The 18,093-nt window shown below is 41.4% G+C and overlaps 1 protein-coding gene across 2 annotated transcripts in view; it reads right to left on the reverse strand.

The window, feature by feature from the left end:
• Window positions 1-4,480: 4,480 nt before the first annotated feature.
• LOC126501700 (serpin B9-like) overlaps window positions 4,481-18,093 on the reverse strand; it is a 29,072-nt gene continuing 15,459 nt past the window's right edge. Inside the window, exons 1-7 of one of the 2 annotated variants that reach the window (XM_050142525.1) lie at window positions 15,099-15,146; window positions 13,158-13,335; window positions 12,364-12,501; window positions 11,789-11,906; window positions 9,782-9,924; window positions 7,439-7,594; window positions 4,481-6,125 (exon numbers count right to left, since the gene is read on the reverse strand). In XM_050142525.1, the coding sequence (XP_049998482.1) occupies window positions 5,721-6,125; window positions 7,439-7,594; window positions 9,782-9,924; window positions 11,789-11,906; window positions 12,364-12,501; window positions 13,158-13,325 (1,128 nt within the window). In that variant the 5' untranslated portion in view covers window positions 13,326-13,335; window positions 15,099-15,146 and the 3' untranslated portion in view covers window positions 4,481-5,720. Of the gene's footprint in view, window positions 6,126-7,438; window positions 7,595-9,781; window positions 9,925-11,788; window positions 11,907-12,363; window positions 12,502-13,157; window positions 13,336-15,098; window positions 15,147-18,093 lie in introns of those variants that run through there. The other variant, XM_050142526.1, reaches the window with a different exon arrangement.

Consider the following 18,093-nt stretch of genomic DNA (forward strand, 5'->3'; position numbering starts at 1 on the left):
AGATGTCTCTGTCATTTCTAGAGTTTTCTTATTTCTTGTTTGATAGGTAATATTATATCCTTCTGGAGTCTTTGCTGGAGTTGAAGAATGGTTAGTTATAGTTTTCCTTAGTTATGATAAGAGATAAAATAGATATAAATATTGTAACTGTAATTCTTACTTGATAACTGTTTTGTTATATGTAATTTTACTATGTTAAAGTTAAAGCCTTTCTTTTTTGTTTAAACAGAAAAAGGGAAAATGATGTGGGAGTGATTTCTTATTAATAAAGAAACTGCCTCAGCCCTCATAGGACAGAAAATTAGGTAGGCGGAGTAGACAGAAGAGAATGCTGGGAAAAAGAAGCTGAGAGTGGGTCGCCATGATTCTCCCACTCCAGACAGACGCAGGTTAAGATCCTCTCTGGTAAGCCAACTCATGGGCTACACAGAATATTAGAAATGGGTTAGAACAATATGTAAGAGCCAATAAGAAACTGGACCTAGCCGGGCCAGGCAGTGTTTGAAAGAATACAGTTTCCGTGTAATTATTTCTGGGTATAAACTAGCCATGTGGGCGGCCAGGTGCCGGGGACGCAGCCCTGCTGCTCCTATTTCAACAGAAAGGAAAGTGGGGGCACCTGTGGACAATGGGTACTGTAGCAGTAGTAGCAGTAGGGGCTTGGCTGAGACTCTGGTTCAGGTGGGCTCCTCAGCACCATGGGCTATATGTAGTTGGGATGGGGAAAGACACGGCAGCACAGGCAGTGTAGCAGCTGGCATGCACAGAGTTCCTGGCAGTCAGTATTCCTGTAGCCTTCAAAGGGTTAAATAGGAGATGAAATTTTACATTATTTGTAATAGTTCAGAGTGTGAAGGGGTCACACAGAGGTCTTGGAGCAGACAGAAAAGAAAGCAGAGACACATTCAGGCACCAAAGTTATTGCTGGGTGCTAAAGTGCACCATTACTATGAGTTTCTTGAGTGAATAAAGCCTTCCTATTTCCAGTGGAGACTGGTGAGCCAAAGTCAAGAGACAGAGCATTCTCATTTCTCTGAAGAAGCAAAGAACAGAGATATCTGGAAGGAAGGACAGAGGTTGTCACCCAGGCTCCATCACCAAGAGGCAGAGCCCAGTGGGTGTATAGAAGAATCTTGGATCTGTCAACAGAGCTTTGGGATGGTTAGGAATTGTTCACCAGATTCCAGCAGTGTACTCACCGAAAGAAAGGAAAGCTTGCCGGCTACAATGAACTGAACAGAATGTGCTCATCAGCTGTAGGAACTTAGGGCGTTTAGGGGAAAACTCACCAATTAGCCACTGTTAAATGGAGAAGGCTGGCACCTTAAGGTCTGAATGTGCAAGAACTGGGCCAAGGGAGGGATCCTATAGGCCAATATATTTGTCATAGCATAATTGTTAGAAAAAATCCACTCAGGACCCCAAAGATCAAGTTCTCACTGCAAAGGAGATTTATTTGTCCCCCAGAGGGACAGAGGGACGGAGGGTAGGGAATAAAAGAGAAAGACAAAAGGTAGCAGGTGAGGTAGAAGGGGCATGGAACATGGGAAAGGGGGCAAGGGTATTTGTTCCAGGACGGGGATAAAGGACTACCTCTGGATGGAGAGGAAGCAGTCATAGCACATAGCAAAATGGCACTTTATACAGGTAAAAGAGGAAACTCCATGCTAGGATGAGGTATTTAATTTTAATTGGGCATGTTAATTAGGAGAGACAAATGGGACTTTTGACTGCTGGACTTCAATAGTTCAATATCAAATTGAGCTTTGATAGCCATTTTCTGGAAAAGTGTGGAGGTCTAAAAATGTGAGCCTATTTCCACCTTGACCAAAAGTCAAGAGTTGGAACTTACTTCTATTCCTTCAAGGTTATTGTGTTTCCACCTCAATAAAAGGTCCCACCTGGATTCAGAACAGAGAGTTCTGCTCTCTCAAGGTTATTGTCAACAGGTGTGGCTAATATCTAGCCCTTGTATTTCAGAAATGGAGAAGTAGATACCTTTCTACCTCAAACAAAAGTCTAAGGATCCAACTAAGGTTCCAGGTTCTTTAAGGAGATAAAATTAGATTCCACCCAGGAAGTGGTTTGCCTACAGAATGTTTTGGTCTAGGGTGTGAGTATGACTTTTTTTTTGTCCTATCAACAGAATATTTAACTATGGATTGCAGCCTGAGACCTTCGACTGTTCTGTTTGCTTCCTTGGGTAACTGGTTATTTATCTCCAGGGGCAATTAGCCTGCCTTGAATTTCTTCTGGAATCTAAACTCTGTGTAAAGGGCTGTCTTTGTGACTGAGAATCCTTTGCCAGTGTGAGTAATGTAAAGTATCATAGGAGTATATCTATTCATCAGAATTATACAATTGTGCAGAAGTCAACTTCCTGACTATCCATAGATATGTGTCTGCCCAGTAAGTGTAGAACAGAGCACCAAATGCTTATGGAAAGAACCCCAGAGTTGCTCTTATTAGGGAGGTATGATATGGGCACCAGAGAAAGGTATGGACAGAAAACCACGAGTCATTTATAGTCACTAACCCTATGGCTTTGGCAAGTGGGGCTCCCCAAGTGGGTTTACCTGTTAAATACTAGTTGTCACTGCTGTACATTCCTACAGCCTCGTACACCCAGCAGCTCTTCTCAAAGTGGGGGCAGTGCAGAAAAGTAGCCTCCAAATAGACTGAAACATGATGAGATCTTGTGAGACTTGGTAGGAAACAGATTGTGTTAAAAGAATCAAACGTTGTACAATGTTAGAGAATGTTAAATATCCAATGCCATATTCAGCAGATCTCTGATAATTTTTGAGGGCCATCTTTTAAGTATGCCTGATTTTAAATAAACTTTAGTTGTATTAGTTACTTGTTTTAGCCTTAACCTTGAAAATTTATACAGGAGACTAAATAAAGTTCATTTTGTAAAATATATATATATATATATATAGTACTTAGCACGAGAACAAGTTTTGTTCTGAACATATTAAAGAATCTGATTGTTTATTTATTTGTTTTATGGAGTCATACATTTTTTCTGCTCCCCTCCCTGTCTCTCCCCTCCCATTCAACCCTTTCCCATGGTCCCCATGCTTCCAGTTTACTCTGAAGATCTTGTCTTTTTCTACTTCCCATGTAGATTATATCCTCATTCCCAAGTAGATTAGGGTTTTCATTGTTTTCTAAGTTCTCTGGGAGGGTGATTTGTAGCCTGGTTTTCTTTGCTTTATGTCTAAAAGCCACTTTTGAGTGAGTACATATGATATTTGTCTTTCTGGGTTGCCTCACTCACTTTTATGTTTCCTAGAATCTTATCCTTTATAAAGGGACTATCAATCTGTGTGTCTTAATTATCTTCAAGTGTTTATAACAATTTAGTAATTTGTAGATTAGGATTTTACAGTTTTGTAGCTGTTAATTTAGCCTATAAATATTATAATTCTTGATTATAGCTCTTTTAGTATAAATTATAAGTACAGTCCATGGGGGAAACTGGGGATTTAATTTTCTTGGTCCTTTCCTAGGGCACTTTCCAGAAAAATCACTGTTTTTTTTCTATGACTCAATTTATAAAAATAGATAATGTTTAACAAAATTCGCAGACAGGGAGACTAGACATATCCTCTTTTTTCTTTTTCTTTTTTTGGGACAGGATTTCTCTTTATAGCTCTGGTTGTTCTGGAACTTGCTCTGTAGACCAGGCTGGCCTTGAACACAAAAATCCACCTGCCTCTGCCTCCCACACGTGGGATTAATGGCATGAGCCACTGCCTCCCAGCTGCTAGAAATACATTCTGAGTGATTCTCTGTTGAGGTGTTCTCAGGGTGAGCTTTATGCATAAAACACGTGTTTCAGATAGGCAGTTTTCAATCAACAAACAGCCAGAAGCAGAACTACAGAGGTTGAAAAGCAAGGGTTTTGTATTCAGAGACTGTCCCAGACTGTAGACTTTGATTGATTGGGTGTTTTGTTTTCATTTACGATGGTGGTGCTGTCTATTGCTGAATGGTAAGGTTACCTGTGTATAAATATTTAATCATTAACTCTGTGTTGTAAGTTTTCAGTCAATTTTTATTACAGATTCTACAGATTTTTAACCACTTTAAAGAAGCTTTTAAATCTTGGGGTATAGAAAATTCATACAATAGTTGCATAAGTCTGAGATAAGGTTTATATCTTAGCAAAAGTTACAGGCAGTTAAGTGAAGCTAATATTCTGTCTTTTTAAAGCTGTTCTGTCTTGCTTTTTTATCTCCTGCCATAGACTAAGGTGGATCAGCTAACAGGACAGTCAATTTCCAACTCTGGAGCAAGCGTTTCGATGTCGCAGGATAGCACAAAACAATATTTTAACATTATCTTTACCCAAAAGACATTCAAATCCCTGCTCTTCTGAAACAAGTGAGCACAACCCTCAGAGATACAGGATTTTGAGACTTGGCTATCAAAGTCACCATGACACATGGAGGTGGCAGATTCAGTCCTGTGCTGGGTGGTGGGGGGTTTGCTCTGTATCTACTGCAGTCTCAGCCAATAATTGCGATTCCATAGTTATTGACGTGCTTCTCTAGTAGCAGCCTAGCAGGACTTTTACATCCTACCAGATCTGCCTCCTACCTCTGTCAATAGATGTAGTTTTAAATAAGCATCAATTGTTCTATGTATTAATAAAACCCAGGAGTCAGAGGCTGGGTGAAACCTGCTAAGTCAAAGATTAAAGAGCATCTTGCTGATCATTCCTCCTTGCCAGTGTCTTCCTTCTGCTCCATCAAACCAAAAAACAACAAACAAACAAATAACTGCCATGCTCAAAGTCCCTCCCTACCACCTGTGCTTCTCTCCATCTGTCTTCCAGACGCCCTCTGACTCTCTACGATTACATTCTATCAGCTGGTTGCTGACTCTGCCTCCTCAACCAAGGTTGATATTTTCAATTAAAGCAAATGCAAACTCAGACTTCACGCTGTTATTTATTCAGCAGCATACATGTTTGGTGAGAAAACAAAATTGATTTTGAAATGGTCATTAAGGTTGTCATAGAATCCGACTATTATAGTTGCTTGTGGAGAAAAATAATAGTTTAAAGAATCATGATTTCAGCAAAGAGGAAATATAGTAGTTCGAGGTAGCTGTCATGGCAGAGAGATAATTTGAGAAAAAGTAGTGAAGTCCAGCTGTTGGAGGAGGACCACACTGTCTGCATCTGCCCCCAAGACTAGCACAGTGGTGGGCACACACCTGGTGACTGGTGGACAGCAAAGAAAAGTAATATTAAAGTGTGCATTAAGGACCAATCACTTGGAAAACTGCAATAGGAGTCATCATCCACAGAAGTGTCTATTCTCATGTGTACAGATTAAGACAAGTGATGGCAAGAGTTGAGGAGCCAGGAAAGCACAGAATATATAGTTGGCATGATTTGTCAGTGCAGTGTGAGGGGTGCTTATTAAGGTCCCCTTAGCGAACTTTGTGGTTACCTTGTGGAATTGTTTGCCTCTTTTGTTGTTATACGTAACAGGGAACCAAAGCACTCTGTGGCCCTGAGACCCGGCAAATGCCATAGATAAGGTCAGGAAAGGGGGAAATGAATGAGGACATCTGAAGATCAGAGTGCCAGGAGAAATGTGCCCTCACCTTGGAACATGGTTCTGCCATATGCCCGTCTTCACAGCGTTACAGGAGTTCTCAAGATGCTGAATTGAGAACTGTTCCTGACATGGTAATTGTGCCTATGGAGAGGAGAACCTGCCACAGAACAGGAGGCTATTGGTTTCATTGTGCCTGATGAAGAACAGGAAGGGGCGGTCTGCACGGAATGTTAAGGCACGTATACACGCACAGTTAAAACTTATGATGGCCGAGGCTGCTGCAGCCTCGGTGCCTTCTTCATTGACCTCCACAACACTCTTGTGAACAAACTTGGACAGACATAGGTCTTTTTCTGGAGACATTGCTGATGAATCAGCCTTGCTTCCTTGGAAGACATCCATCATTCTCAAGTGCTGAAATACAGACTCCATTTTATAATCCTCTTCCAATTTAAATTTTGGAAGGAAAACCTTTATATAAATTCTCTTCATATAGTCTGGTTTGGTCCAGGCTGTTAACTTCTCAAAGGTAAGATTGCTTTCCACCTGAAAAATCAGATTTAGAGACTGTCAGATTCACAGTTGAGGTCTTACCCAGAGTTTCATAATCACTTCCTGCTCACAGAATGTGCCATCATCCCACATGGGGCACTGTCTCTTCACGTGGCCAGACAGCATGAGTGTCCCACTGTCCTGCTAGTATGTGGCTTCCCTGATGGGTACGGAGGCCATAGCCTGAGAGGTAGGAAGACCTGGCCATCTTCTCCTCAACCCACTGGAAGGGAGGTCTATTCCTGGTTAGATAGTGTTTTGTGAGTTGTGTGACTTAAATGTGAAATTTTTCAAAAGACTCTCATAGTAAATGCTTGCTCTGCAGCTCTTTGTACCTTTTTTTAGGCATGGGGGGTCTAGAGGGAGGGAAATGGGAGGCAGCAGTGGGGAAGAGACAGAAATCTTTAATAAATAAATTTTAAAAAAGAAGAATGAAGGAAGCAGTTCTTGGAGGTTACCTTTGAAGGATGTCCTTGGTTCTTTGTCCCTTCTTATTTTTCTGCTTCCTGATTACTAAAAGGCCTGTAATGTCTGCCAAATGCACCTGCCTCAATGGGACCGTAAGATGCAGACAGGTAATTTGAAATGAGCTCTCTGAATCTGTGTGTCTAGATAAATCCTTCCCCTCCTATGTTATTTTTGTTAGGCATTTTATCAGTGATGAAAAACTAACACTACATATGCCATGCCGCTGTTAGGGAGCTGGATAAGAAGAGCCAGGGAATCTGTTCTGATTACAAAGACCCCTTAGATCTTTCACACTGCACTGCCCTCCATTCAGAGTCTGTCTGACATATAGTGGTGCATCCAGCTGCAAGAAAGACCAAGAAGTCTCATAATGATTTGCCTGACTCTTCTATCTGCAGATGTCGCTCTTCCTCTTCCTCTTTGTTGGGTTAAAGTGCAATATTTTTTCTGTATATTTTATGTTCTAGTATATTAAAATAAAATAATAACAAGGATCATGATAAAGTTCTCTTTACAGAGGGGTGTTATTTTCCAAGCACTATGCTAAGTTTGCTGCCTGAGTTCCCCTCATTTCATTCTATCAGGTAATGATCATCACATCGTATTCTTGTGATGAAATTATAATATATGGCAAAGTCACACAACCTGCAGTGGAAATCTTGAACATACTTTGGTCCCAAAACCTTGTGCCTGGACACAATTCTAAGCTCAGTCTGTTAGTTCAACTCTCCATGAAGTTGCCAAGATGAAAAGAATTAATTATCGTCTAATGAGAACAGACACTGGACTCTTCTAGAAGACATTTAGAGTGTCGAATAATACAACCTCTCCTGCCTCACCTGGCTGAGGTCCACACCATCATCCGGGAGCAGGACCACAAAGCTCAGCTCCAGGCCCTCGTAGGGCATCACCAGCACCTGTGCCTGTACTTCATTCACGTAGGCGTGGTTAAATGTGTCTTCCCGATACATCATCTGCACTAGTCTTTCCTCACTCTGAACAGATGAACCCAGGACATAAAACACATTAATGAGAGAGGTCAGAAGGTTTCCAAATGAGCTGAAGTTAATGCCAGCAGTGTTCTCATCACTCACAATGACAACCCTAATCATGGTCCAGTAAACACTTAGTTAACGTCTACCAGTCTCTTCCTGCTTGCATTACAAAATAGTTGTTGTAAGCAGATATGGAACTGTAGTAGATAGGATTCTACGCGGTGGTAAAAGGCCTTGACCAAAACAGCATGGGTAGAAAGGGGGTTTTTCATCTTACAACTCTCAGGGCACATTCCATCCCTGAGGGAATTCAGAGCAGGTACTCAGGCAGAAGCCACGGAGGAGTGCTACTTATTGGCTTGTGCCCTATCGATTTCTCAGCCAGCTTTCATACACAACTCACGACCTCCTGCCAAGAGTTGGCACTACCCACAGTGGGATGGATCCACACCAATTATTAATTAGGAATAGTGTTCCATAGACTTGTCTCCAGGCCAATCTTATGGAGGCAGTTTTCCATGTAGTGTCAGTCTTCTCAAATGGCTCTGGTTTGTCTCCAGTCAACAAAACAGCAACCTAGCAGGGATTTCCTTAGGAAACATCATGCGTTACCAGCAGGAGAAATGTGTCATTCAGTTATTAATATTTTAAAGTCATAGTTGGGCCTATAATGTTCCACCAAGTCTCATGTTTCAAAGCCATTGTCCACAGGTTTACACCTATTGGGATCTGGACAAAACCCATAGGAGTTAGGGCCTAATAGAGAAAAGTTAGGTTTTGGAGAGGGGCTGCCCCCGAAGAGGATTTTGGCAATGCACCCCTCTTTCTTTTCCTTCCTGACTGCTGTGAGGTGACCAAACACCACCATGCATTTTCAATGCATGTTTTACTGTACCACCAAAACCCTAAGTGATTGGACCAACAGACCAAAATTTCTGGAACCATGAGCTACATTCAGTACTTCCTAATTTAAGCTGATTATCTCAGATAGCTTTTTACTGTAAACGAAAGATTGCTATCAACACACCAGAAATAGGATTTTCACCATTTATGATTATCAGTCATTATACCTAAGGAAGCAGCATAATCAATTATAGATAAGAGAAAAGTTTTCATAAATTAAACTAGGATATTTTCATAGCGGTGTAAATGATACTGCAGACAGATACATCCTCTCAGAAAACAGGCTGTTAACAGGAGCACACATGTTCAAAGATTTACTATATTTCACAACCTTCTAACTCATCACAGATTAGAAAGTTCCAGAGCACAGACACTGACAGGCATAGGTTGGAGCTACATCCTGATAGCCAACCAGAGTGAAACAATTAAATTACTACAAGTTGGAGACCCTCTGAACAGATCTCCACATAGCTTTGCGATGCAATTATATTCTGATAACCCATCACAGGCAGAAAGCTCTTGTCGAATCTTTAAATGGTATATTAAACATTAAAAAATTATTAGAGAACATCTATATTAATTATATAGATTTCCAAATAAAAGAAGCTGTGGTTTAAAAGACTTTTAAGTACTCCTAATAAAAAAGGGAATGGACAGTTTAACATTGCAAAATTCATTAAATTTTATTTGTTTAAAGATTGAGCAAACTATTCCAAACTGCAATTAAATATACTGCAATTAAAACTGAAATCACGGAAATTGAGTCACTCCTGTTTCATTGTTTACAGAGACCTGTAAATACTGTTTAGTAATGATAAATTGACCAATAGTTTAAAATGTTTAATGTAATTATAAAATACTTTACCATAGTAATGTTTGTATATTCCTTTCTCCCTTGCATCATGCTTCATATATATTATATAATGTAAGCAGTTACATTTTGGCATTCTTGAACATAAGGAGAATTTAGGTTAGAATGAGCTAGAAGCTGAGGTCACATAAGTTTTCAAAAGCAGTAATTGCCACCAAAAAGATGAAAAATAATATAGGCAGTTAATGCTCTATATTCCAATCATTTGTCTACATTTTAACCTTTCATTCAGAAATATTAGTTTCTACTGGTTTTCTGTGCTTTCCTATTCTCTTTCTTTCTAGGCTGAGGATCAAGTCCAGCAATCCACAGGACATTGGATCTCTGCTACTGAGCCCCTACACATTCACCATTCCATATTTCCATGCAAGTTCTTTGTCACTTTGGCATGAACTTTGTGTATTGTTCCTTACCTGGTTTATTTTAAAGGGCATTTCCCTTGTGCATGTGTTTTCAAATGGTTGATGCCACTTTCCATTGAAGTATAAAGCATTGACAAGAACCAACCTGGTCTCTGAATCAACTGAGCCTCCTGACAGCAACTCTGGGATTTTCCCTTTTGAGAAAAAAGAGACTTCATTCAGGTTCATTTTGTACACGTGTGAGAAATAAGTTGATATGACATCTGGGCAGATTTAAGAATCACAGTTCCAAATTTACTGAATTTTGTTAAAAATAAAATAAAACAAGATGCCAACATCCATGTATGATTGGAGATCATGTGCACTGAATGACCATCCTCAGGTGAGGATGCTGAAGGACTTCCAAGTCTCTCAAGGAGAGCAGGTTTGGGAAAAGCAGAAAAAGTGACTCCAGGATGGAGAACAAAGAAGCAGGAAATGTGGAAGGGGTCACTGGGGACTAATATTTAACCTTGGATGCTATGGTTGTTACTATCTTGACAGTCTGAATCAACTAAGAGACATGTCTCTGGGCAGTCCTGTGGAGACCTTTCCCAGGAAAGTGACTAAGGGGGAAGATGCTCCCCAGAGTGGGCAATGTCTTCCTGTGCTGCCCTGACTAAAGGACTGAGGGAGAAGCAGCACTGCTTTTGCCTGCCTGCCTTCAGCTCTTGCTAATGAGTGCATCTATGCTCTTTGTGCCCTATGCCTGCCAGTTTTAGCTGACCCTGGAACTCAGTAATTTTGGCTTTCATGTGGACAAAAACCAGTGGCTTTCTAGAATATTCTATGTTTTCCATGCCAGCATTAGTCTGATAAGGTCTCCATACTTAGAGACAATGGAATAGCTCTCAGATTCCCTAATTCTCCACATGCAGTTGGTCATTGTGGGATTACTCAGCCTGTATTTTGTATGCCAATCTTTTAAATCCCATCTGTATTATATATTCATTCTGTTCCTCTAGAGATCACAGAGTAATACACTAATGTTAGATACAGGGTCTTATCTACAATACTATGGCCATGCCCAATTCTAGTGTAGCACAACATGTCAGAGACTCAAAGGCAAAAAGTAGTTTGTTGAATAGCTATTACTATTCTACACTCTCCATCGCTGAAAGAAACAACACAGGCAAGAGAACAGATTCCCTTCTTCTCCATTAAGGGAGATCCCATCAATGGTCAAGAGAATCCTGCTCATTTATAATATTAAAAGTGTAGAAGAGGTAAGATTCTAACAAAAAATGGGGAAATAATTGCGGGGTCTTTAAGAAAAGATTCTCATTATTATTGTCACTCTGTTACCACGAATAGGAATGTACTTATTGGTGTAGAGCTGTTTGGTTTACTTATCAGACAACGGTGTCAAAGATCTCTGAGACCAATTCTCAAACATATTATCCTTGAAATAAAAACAAAAATGGTCCAACCCAAATGAAAGGTTCTTTTAGGTCAATGTAGCTGAACAGCCCTGATAGAGTATTTTCAATGGAAATCAAGGCTGGTTTCACCACATGTAAGTGAGGGATCTGAGGCAGGAAAGGTGGAATCAGAAACAGGAATCTTCTTTAGACATAATGGTGGTGGGGGACAGTGCCATAGAGACTGTAGGAAGAAGGAGCCCATGGAAGACTTATGAGGAAGATCTCCATAGTAGAGTCATATGAGTTGTCAACACTACAGACCACCCTTGTCTTACAATGTAAGTTGCTCGACTGGAAATCAGGCCCATGAATTCTGATGAGATTTGTATCAGCTCCTCTGTCCTGAAGAAATACACAAATAACTCTATTTGTTCAAAACTAAGTGTCTGAGTAACACCTCCATGAATTCACTGAGGTCTGAATTATACCACATATAATAATGTTAGTCTGAATCCCTTTGATTTCCTGAAATACCATCTAGTCCATGGGGCAGGGGGAGAAGGGAAGCTAAAAAGAAAGAGGAGGGAAGGAAGAAGAGGGAGGGGTGGATGGTAAGGATAAGAATGTGGGGTGTGAAATAACTTGAAATTCTGACCTTCAGTCTGTTTGGAGACCCACGTGTTTATGTGCTTCCTGGACTCCTCTGGATCTTTGGCAAAGGACAGCTGCTCCAGCTCCGAGTGGTAGAACTGAAGACAGGACTCCTTGTAGGTCTTTGGAGAGAAAAACGTTCAGAAAGGTAACATGGGCAAATAAAGTGTCTGCAGGGATCCTGACCTTCTGAATACAAAGACATCAAAGAACAAAACTAAAATGAGTGCAGATATCACTTTAAAGAACAAGCATCTTTTTGTACTAGGCCTTTGTAAGTGAGAATAGCCAGGCCTGAATAAATAAACATTACACAAAATTAGATTTAAAATATTTCAAAGTATCGTTATAGAATTTTGGTCTTGGTCCAAGCTTAGGGAGTCGAGTCTCACTATGGAGACTATGCTGTCCTAGAGCTCGTGTCTTTCTTGTCTCAGTCTTCTAAATGTAGGTCTTCTAGATTTGTACAATCGCCCTGGCTCAAAGTTTACCCTTAATTTCCTCAAGATCTCTGGGATCCTTCTCTATAGCAACAAATATTTTCAAAGCAATTGATATCATTCTACTGATTCAACTTACTGGGGGTAATTCACAAGTGTTGTCTGCAAAGATCCTATTGGCCATTCTAAGCAAGTATTTTTTTTCTGGCTTGTTCAGGTTTCTTAGAAGCCACTGGAAGCCCCGATGAATGTCTTCTTCTGTGTTTAAACCAAGTGTCTGTGAATGAAAACAATGAAATAGTATGACATCAGTAATGAAGCATTTTGGTTGTAAAAAGAATTTGCAAGCTAAAGAGATGGTGAAGGCAGTGATGTACATAAAGTTCTGATATAAGTAATATTTATAACAAAACAATTAAAAAGCAGGTATTAGCCTTCCTTTCCAATAAATAATTACAAACTCTATTGCTCTAAAAATGAACTAGATCTAAGAAATCTGTGTTTCAAATATTTTTGTCATTTTTTTTCTATGAAGTACTTGGGACTAAACAAAAGGCCTTAAACATTCTCCAGGAGTCCTACAACTGAGTTGTAATTGCAACACCCTCCTTCCATGGATTACACAAAAAAAAACAAACCTCATTTGGAACTAAGTTGTGCATGTAACCTTGTCTCAGTCCTTTTAGAAGTTTGAATTTATCATGTGTGACTCACGACCTAGCATGAATCTATTCATGAAGCATTTTCTAAGTGAAATCTGGATAAAATTTTGGGATCTCTCCAAAAGATTACTCATGAAAAATCATTGCCTTAAAGAAGTATTACTGGAGGAGATTCTCTTCCTTCCTCATGAAACAGAGTGTGGTATTCTGACCCTCCCCTCTCAGCAACTCTTAGGCAAGTAAAACAGGTGTCAGGTGACAGGGAACTTACCTGAGATATCTGGACTGCGGTGTCTCCCTTTGCCCCCAAGAGGACCATAGCTAGAGCAGAGGAGATGCTCACAGGAGAATAACAAACATTTTTCGAAGGGTTGTTTTGACAAAGGATCTTTAAAAGGTGGATGGCAAAGGTGCCGTTTGCTTCAGACAGAGTGTTCATGATGCAGAGTCTGGAGGCAAAGGAGAAATGGTACTCAGCACAGCGCTGAAGGTTCATTAATCTGACTCAGGAAACCTGGGACTCTACTCTTGGTTCTCATTTCAAAAATCCTAAGTACTTAAGATTTCAAATTTAAGTTTATTCACAGTCCTTCCAATTTTAAGGTTATTATCTAGGTGTGGTCACGGAAGCAGACGAAACTAGTATCTGTCCCATCTGCATATATAGAAGGTCAGATCATCAGGACGGCACACACAAAACACAGCTGAGAGAGGTGGACTCTGGAATCTTCCCATACAATCCAGTTCCTCTCTCTGAAGATGGTGAAGTTGAAGATAAAGAGGAGGAGGAAGAGAAGAGGAGGGGAAGAAAAAAAAACAGCTATGTGTATCTAGGTCTTCTAGCCTGACTTCAACAAAGCTGCATTCTGTGTGTGCCTGTGAAGACTCCTCTGAGATATCCAGGTGTGCACTAGACAGTGTCTCCACGTTTACAGTTGCTGCAGGAAAGACCCTGAGATGTTGAATGAGACCCTAAGACAATCTGGTGTCATCATCTCTGCTGTGCAGCAGGGAACATCACCTGCAGTGGCTGCTCAGAGGGCAATGATCAGCTGATTCCACCAAGTTTGCTTCTCTATTGAGCATGCCTCAGTCCCGGATAAATGGACCGCTTGGTCCAGACTAAATGGCTTCTCCTATCTTCCTAACAAAAATCCGAGTCCCTGCACATCCCATGACTGTGCTCTCCCTGTCACATGACCCTTGAGCACTAGAAGCTTGTCCCAGAGTGCTTTCCACTGTATTAAAATGCAGATCACATATCCTAGGGAGATTCATAACATCACAACTCACACTTCTACCATCTGCCTAGTCAGAAAGACAGCATCTTGAGAGAGCATTCAGGTCATTTTATTCTCCCCCTAATTCCCCCAAAACTCTTCAGGGAAGTTGGGGCGGCTTTGTTTCAATGACTTACCATCTCGTCTTCTCTTCTGACCTTTTTGCCACCCCTACATACTTGCCTATCCTTATGTCCCTTTAAAATTAAATTTGGGTCCCCAAAGTGGTGTTTATTCCACTGAGAAGGTCATCTACCCCATCACTATTAGTGAGTTCAAGCTATTCAGTCATCTCTCCTTCAACCTCTGGGTCTCTGCTGTGTTAGTCTAATCCTCCTGCCTCAACCATTTCTTTCTTCACTCCTAAGTGCACTCCTTTCTCTTACTGATTTTTCTCCCCACCATGTAAGTTCTCTGAAGGAAAAGGAGATGTCTGGCACCCTGATGCTAAGCGTTTGAAGCATGTTCAGGATAAATTTTGGGGTTACAATCAACATGTACCATTTTAAGAGGGGAAATGAGCAGTGCTCAGATTGGATTGGAGCCTGTAGCTCTAAAGGGGCCCAGAAGTAAGAGACACTATTTTGCAGATTCTTGAGTACAGGGCAGAGGTGGTCAAATGGGCTATGTAGTAGGACCTGAGAGGAAGCAGGACAGAGGACAGTGGAGAAGGCCACTGAGGTTCTGCTGTAGCTATTCCTGACTGAGATGGATCAATACAGCTCCAGGACCCCAGCAATAAGATCAGCATTGCTACCACTGCCCAGCTGGGGTTTCTAGAGAATTCACCTCTATAAAGACCCACTAGACACTACCTTTCCTCTATCCCTTCTAATTCTAAGGTCCTGGGATTCCATTCCTGGACGCAGTTTGGGCCTTCTAAAGGTGGCCTCTACATCCCCCACAACCCTGGACTGAGCGAGCACCCTCACCTGCCAATATCACAGTCTCCCAGCACAGTGTTCAAGGCTTCACGTCCCAGAGTGCTGCTTTGCTGCCTACCCTGTCCAGGAAGCCTCTTTATTCTCTGCAGGGTGTGGACTTCAGGATCAGGGCCCCAGGCTAGGGGAGGAGGAAATTACCTGACCTCATCCAGGTTTGGCCTCTGCTTGGTTGGGACAGTTGGGGGTTGGGAAACACATGGGTCCTGGAGAAAGAATAATCTAGTGAGAACCTTAGGTCTCTGGTGGGCAGGTAACATGGGAGTAAGTTCATAGGATGCAGAGAGCACAGAGTGGCTGTCCCATGGTTGATCCCAAACCTCTGTTCAGTCCAGGAATTCAGCTGTGAAGATGTTTGCTCCAGGTGTCCTGTTAAGTCTACCCTAGGGTAGACATACAGAATTCAGATGCTAACTTCTAGAAGGGACTGTTGTAGGATATTTTCATAGCACTCTGATACTCCAGAGACTTCCAATAAAATTTACATTGAATCAGAGGTTTGAGTCAGCTACTAATTGAACAAAATTAGCCAAAGAGGTTTTGGGAACCAAGGACATATAGAGAGACACAGGAAATAGAAGGGAGGGATTTAGAAAGATTCTTTTCTGGATTGAGGAAAGAGAGACACTTTCTGATCATTCAGGTTCTTACCTCAATATCTGATTCCTGAGGTTTTATTAATAAAGAATAATTAGACAAATGCTTCAAGAGACTTTGCCAACTGTGTGTGGATGGGGAGGTGTAGACTGTTCCATTGGAGGATTCCTCCTTGCAAAATAACAGAAATAGACACTGAGCCAAATTAGTACAGGGCATCATGTCCTCCATTCCTATACAAGACACATTGCATTTGCAGGCCCCCAGGAAAATAGACCTCTTCTAATTTGGTATCTTAGGTGTTCTATCTTCTTTAATTTTTAAAATTAGAGTAATATATTTTATGTATTTGGATGTTTTGCCTGCATGTATGTCTGTGCATCAGGTACATGCCTGGTGCCCAGAGAAGGCAGAGGACAACATGAGATCTCACATGTGAGACTGTTTCTTAGATCCTGGGGATTTTTGTCCACCTGGCCATGCTGATAAAAGGTTAGAAACCCAGTGTCGGGACAGATGCATTTATATCTGAAACCCTGGTTTTTAAGGCACCGATTCATCCTTTAAAGTATATATTCAGTGGCTATTAGCTTACTTACTCATCTCTGTTTTTTCATTTGAAAAAACAGCCCTCAGAAGGAATGGCATTATTAGGAGGTGTGGCTTTGTTGGGGTAGGTGTGGCCTTGTAGGAGGAAGTGTGTCACTGTGGAGGCAGGCTTTGAAGTCTCACATATGTTGAAGCCATGCCTAGTGAGACAGACCACTTCCTGTTTCCTTCAAGAATCTCAGCTACTTCTCCAGCCCCTTAAATGCCTTCCAAGTATTGCTTTTGAAGAGAAAATAAACACCAGGAAGTGGAATGGAGCTAAAGCCCATGTTTAAAGAGCTAGATAGATTAAGAAATAGAAGGAACTGAATGGTGAACTCAAGGCAAGATCCTGTTCAGCTAAGTTCCCAACTTGTGAAAAGGAGTTAACAAGAATCTTAGAGCTGGGTGTGATAGTGCATAACTTTAATACCAGCACTGCAGAGGCAGGCAGATCTATGAGTTCAAGACCAACCTGGTCTACAGATTGAGTTTCAGCCAAGCTTAGGGAGTAAAGGTGAAAACAGAAAGCTCGTGAAGCTGTAATTGAACATGGGGCTGTTTTTATCCCCATCAAACAGCAGAACTTGTCACATTCAGCCAGGTGGTTCTGCCTTTAGAGTAAAGGATAGAAGAAAGGGGATATGCCCCAGAGAACAATGAAAGCCATTGAGACCAGGCACGTGTTAAGGATGTCCCCGAATGGACGCCTAGAGAGAGAATTGTGTGACGCTTTGAAGGTGAAGCCTGGATTGCCTTGGAAACCCCAAGATACTGGAGAGGCCAGAGTTGTGGGAAACCTGATGAAGAGAGCTGCTAACAGTGAGTAGAACCATCCCAGGAGAAAGAAGTGTGTTGCAGTCAACAAATCTGAATGGAGTTGGAGATTTGAAGAGCATTTTGACATCAGACATGGAGATGCAGTTTTCCCAAGTGGTTTTCAGTCTTGCTTTGGTCCAGTATTTACTCACTATGCTTCCTTGCCTGTATTTGGAAGGGTAATGCATATCCTGTTCCATTATGTATTGAAAGTATGTGACCTGTTGTTTGATTTTGATTTTATAAGGGATTACAGTTAAGAGATTACATGAATCTCAGAAGATACTTTGAACTTTAGACTCTTAAGTAAGTTTGAGACTGTTACATACTATGGAGACTTTTGAAGTTGGACTGAAAGCATTTTTGCATTATGATATAGCTATGAGCCTTTGGAGGCCAGGGAGAGGAATGTGATGTTCTGAAAGAAAATGGGTCCCATAAGGTGTGGCATTATAGGAGGTGTTGCCTTGTTGTAGTAGGTGTGGCCTTGTGACACACTCAGTCTAGAAAGCCTTCCCCTCTGTGCGCTCTCCTTCCTGGGTTATGGGTGCCAAGCCTTTCACCAATCTCCTCCTCCCAGAAGCTTCATGGTGCCATTGACTTTTCCAGGGTGTTCATTTTCTGTGACTTGGCTTCATGTGTCCACAGAGGCTGCTCTCACTCCTTGTCTTCTAACCCCTGGCCCAGCAGGAAATGACTTCAGCTGAAGGGACTTCAGCTTGAGGCTTTCTTTCTCATCTTGCTTGAGGGAAAGGTTGGGTCCTTTACGTGCAGCACCTGCTTCTGTCACACTGTGCTCTCTACCCTAAGGGGATTTCAACATTCCCTGTCCCTGTCTGTACTTTGACCAACAATTTCTGACTTCTTCTTCTTCTTCTTCTTCTTCTTCTTCTTCTTCTTCTTCTTCTTCTTCTTCTTCTTCTTCTTCTTCTTCTTCTTCTCCTTCTCCTCCTCCTCCTCCTCCTCCTCCTCCTCCTCCTCC

Source organism: Alexandromys fortis, unplaced genomic scaffold (genome assembly GCF_014885135.2).
Source record: "Alexandromys fortis isolate MF-2015 unplaced genomic scaffold, M_Fortis_MF-2015_v1.1 scaffold_5, whole genome shotgun sequence".
NCBI classification, from domain to species: Eukaryota; Metazoa; Chordata; class Mammalia; order Rodentia; family Cricetidae; genus Alexandromys; species Alexandromys fortis.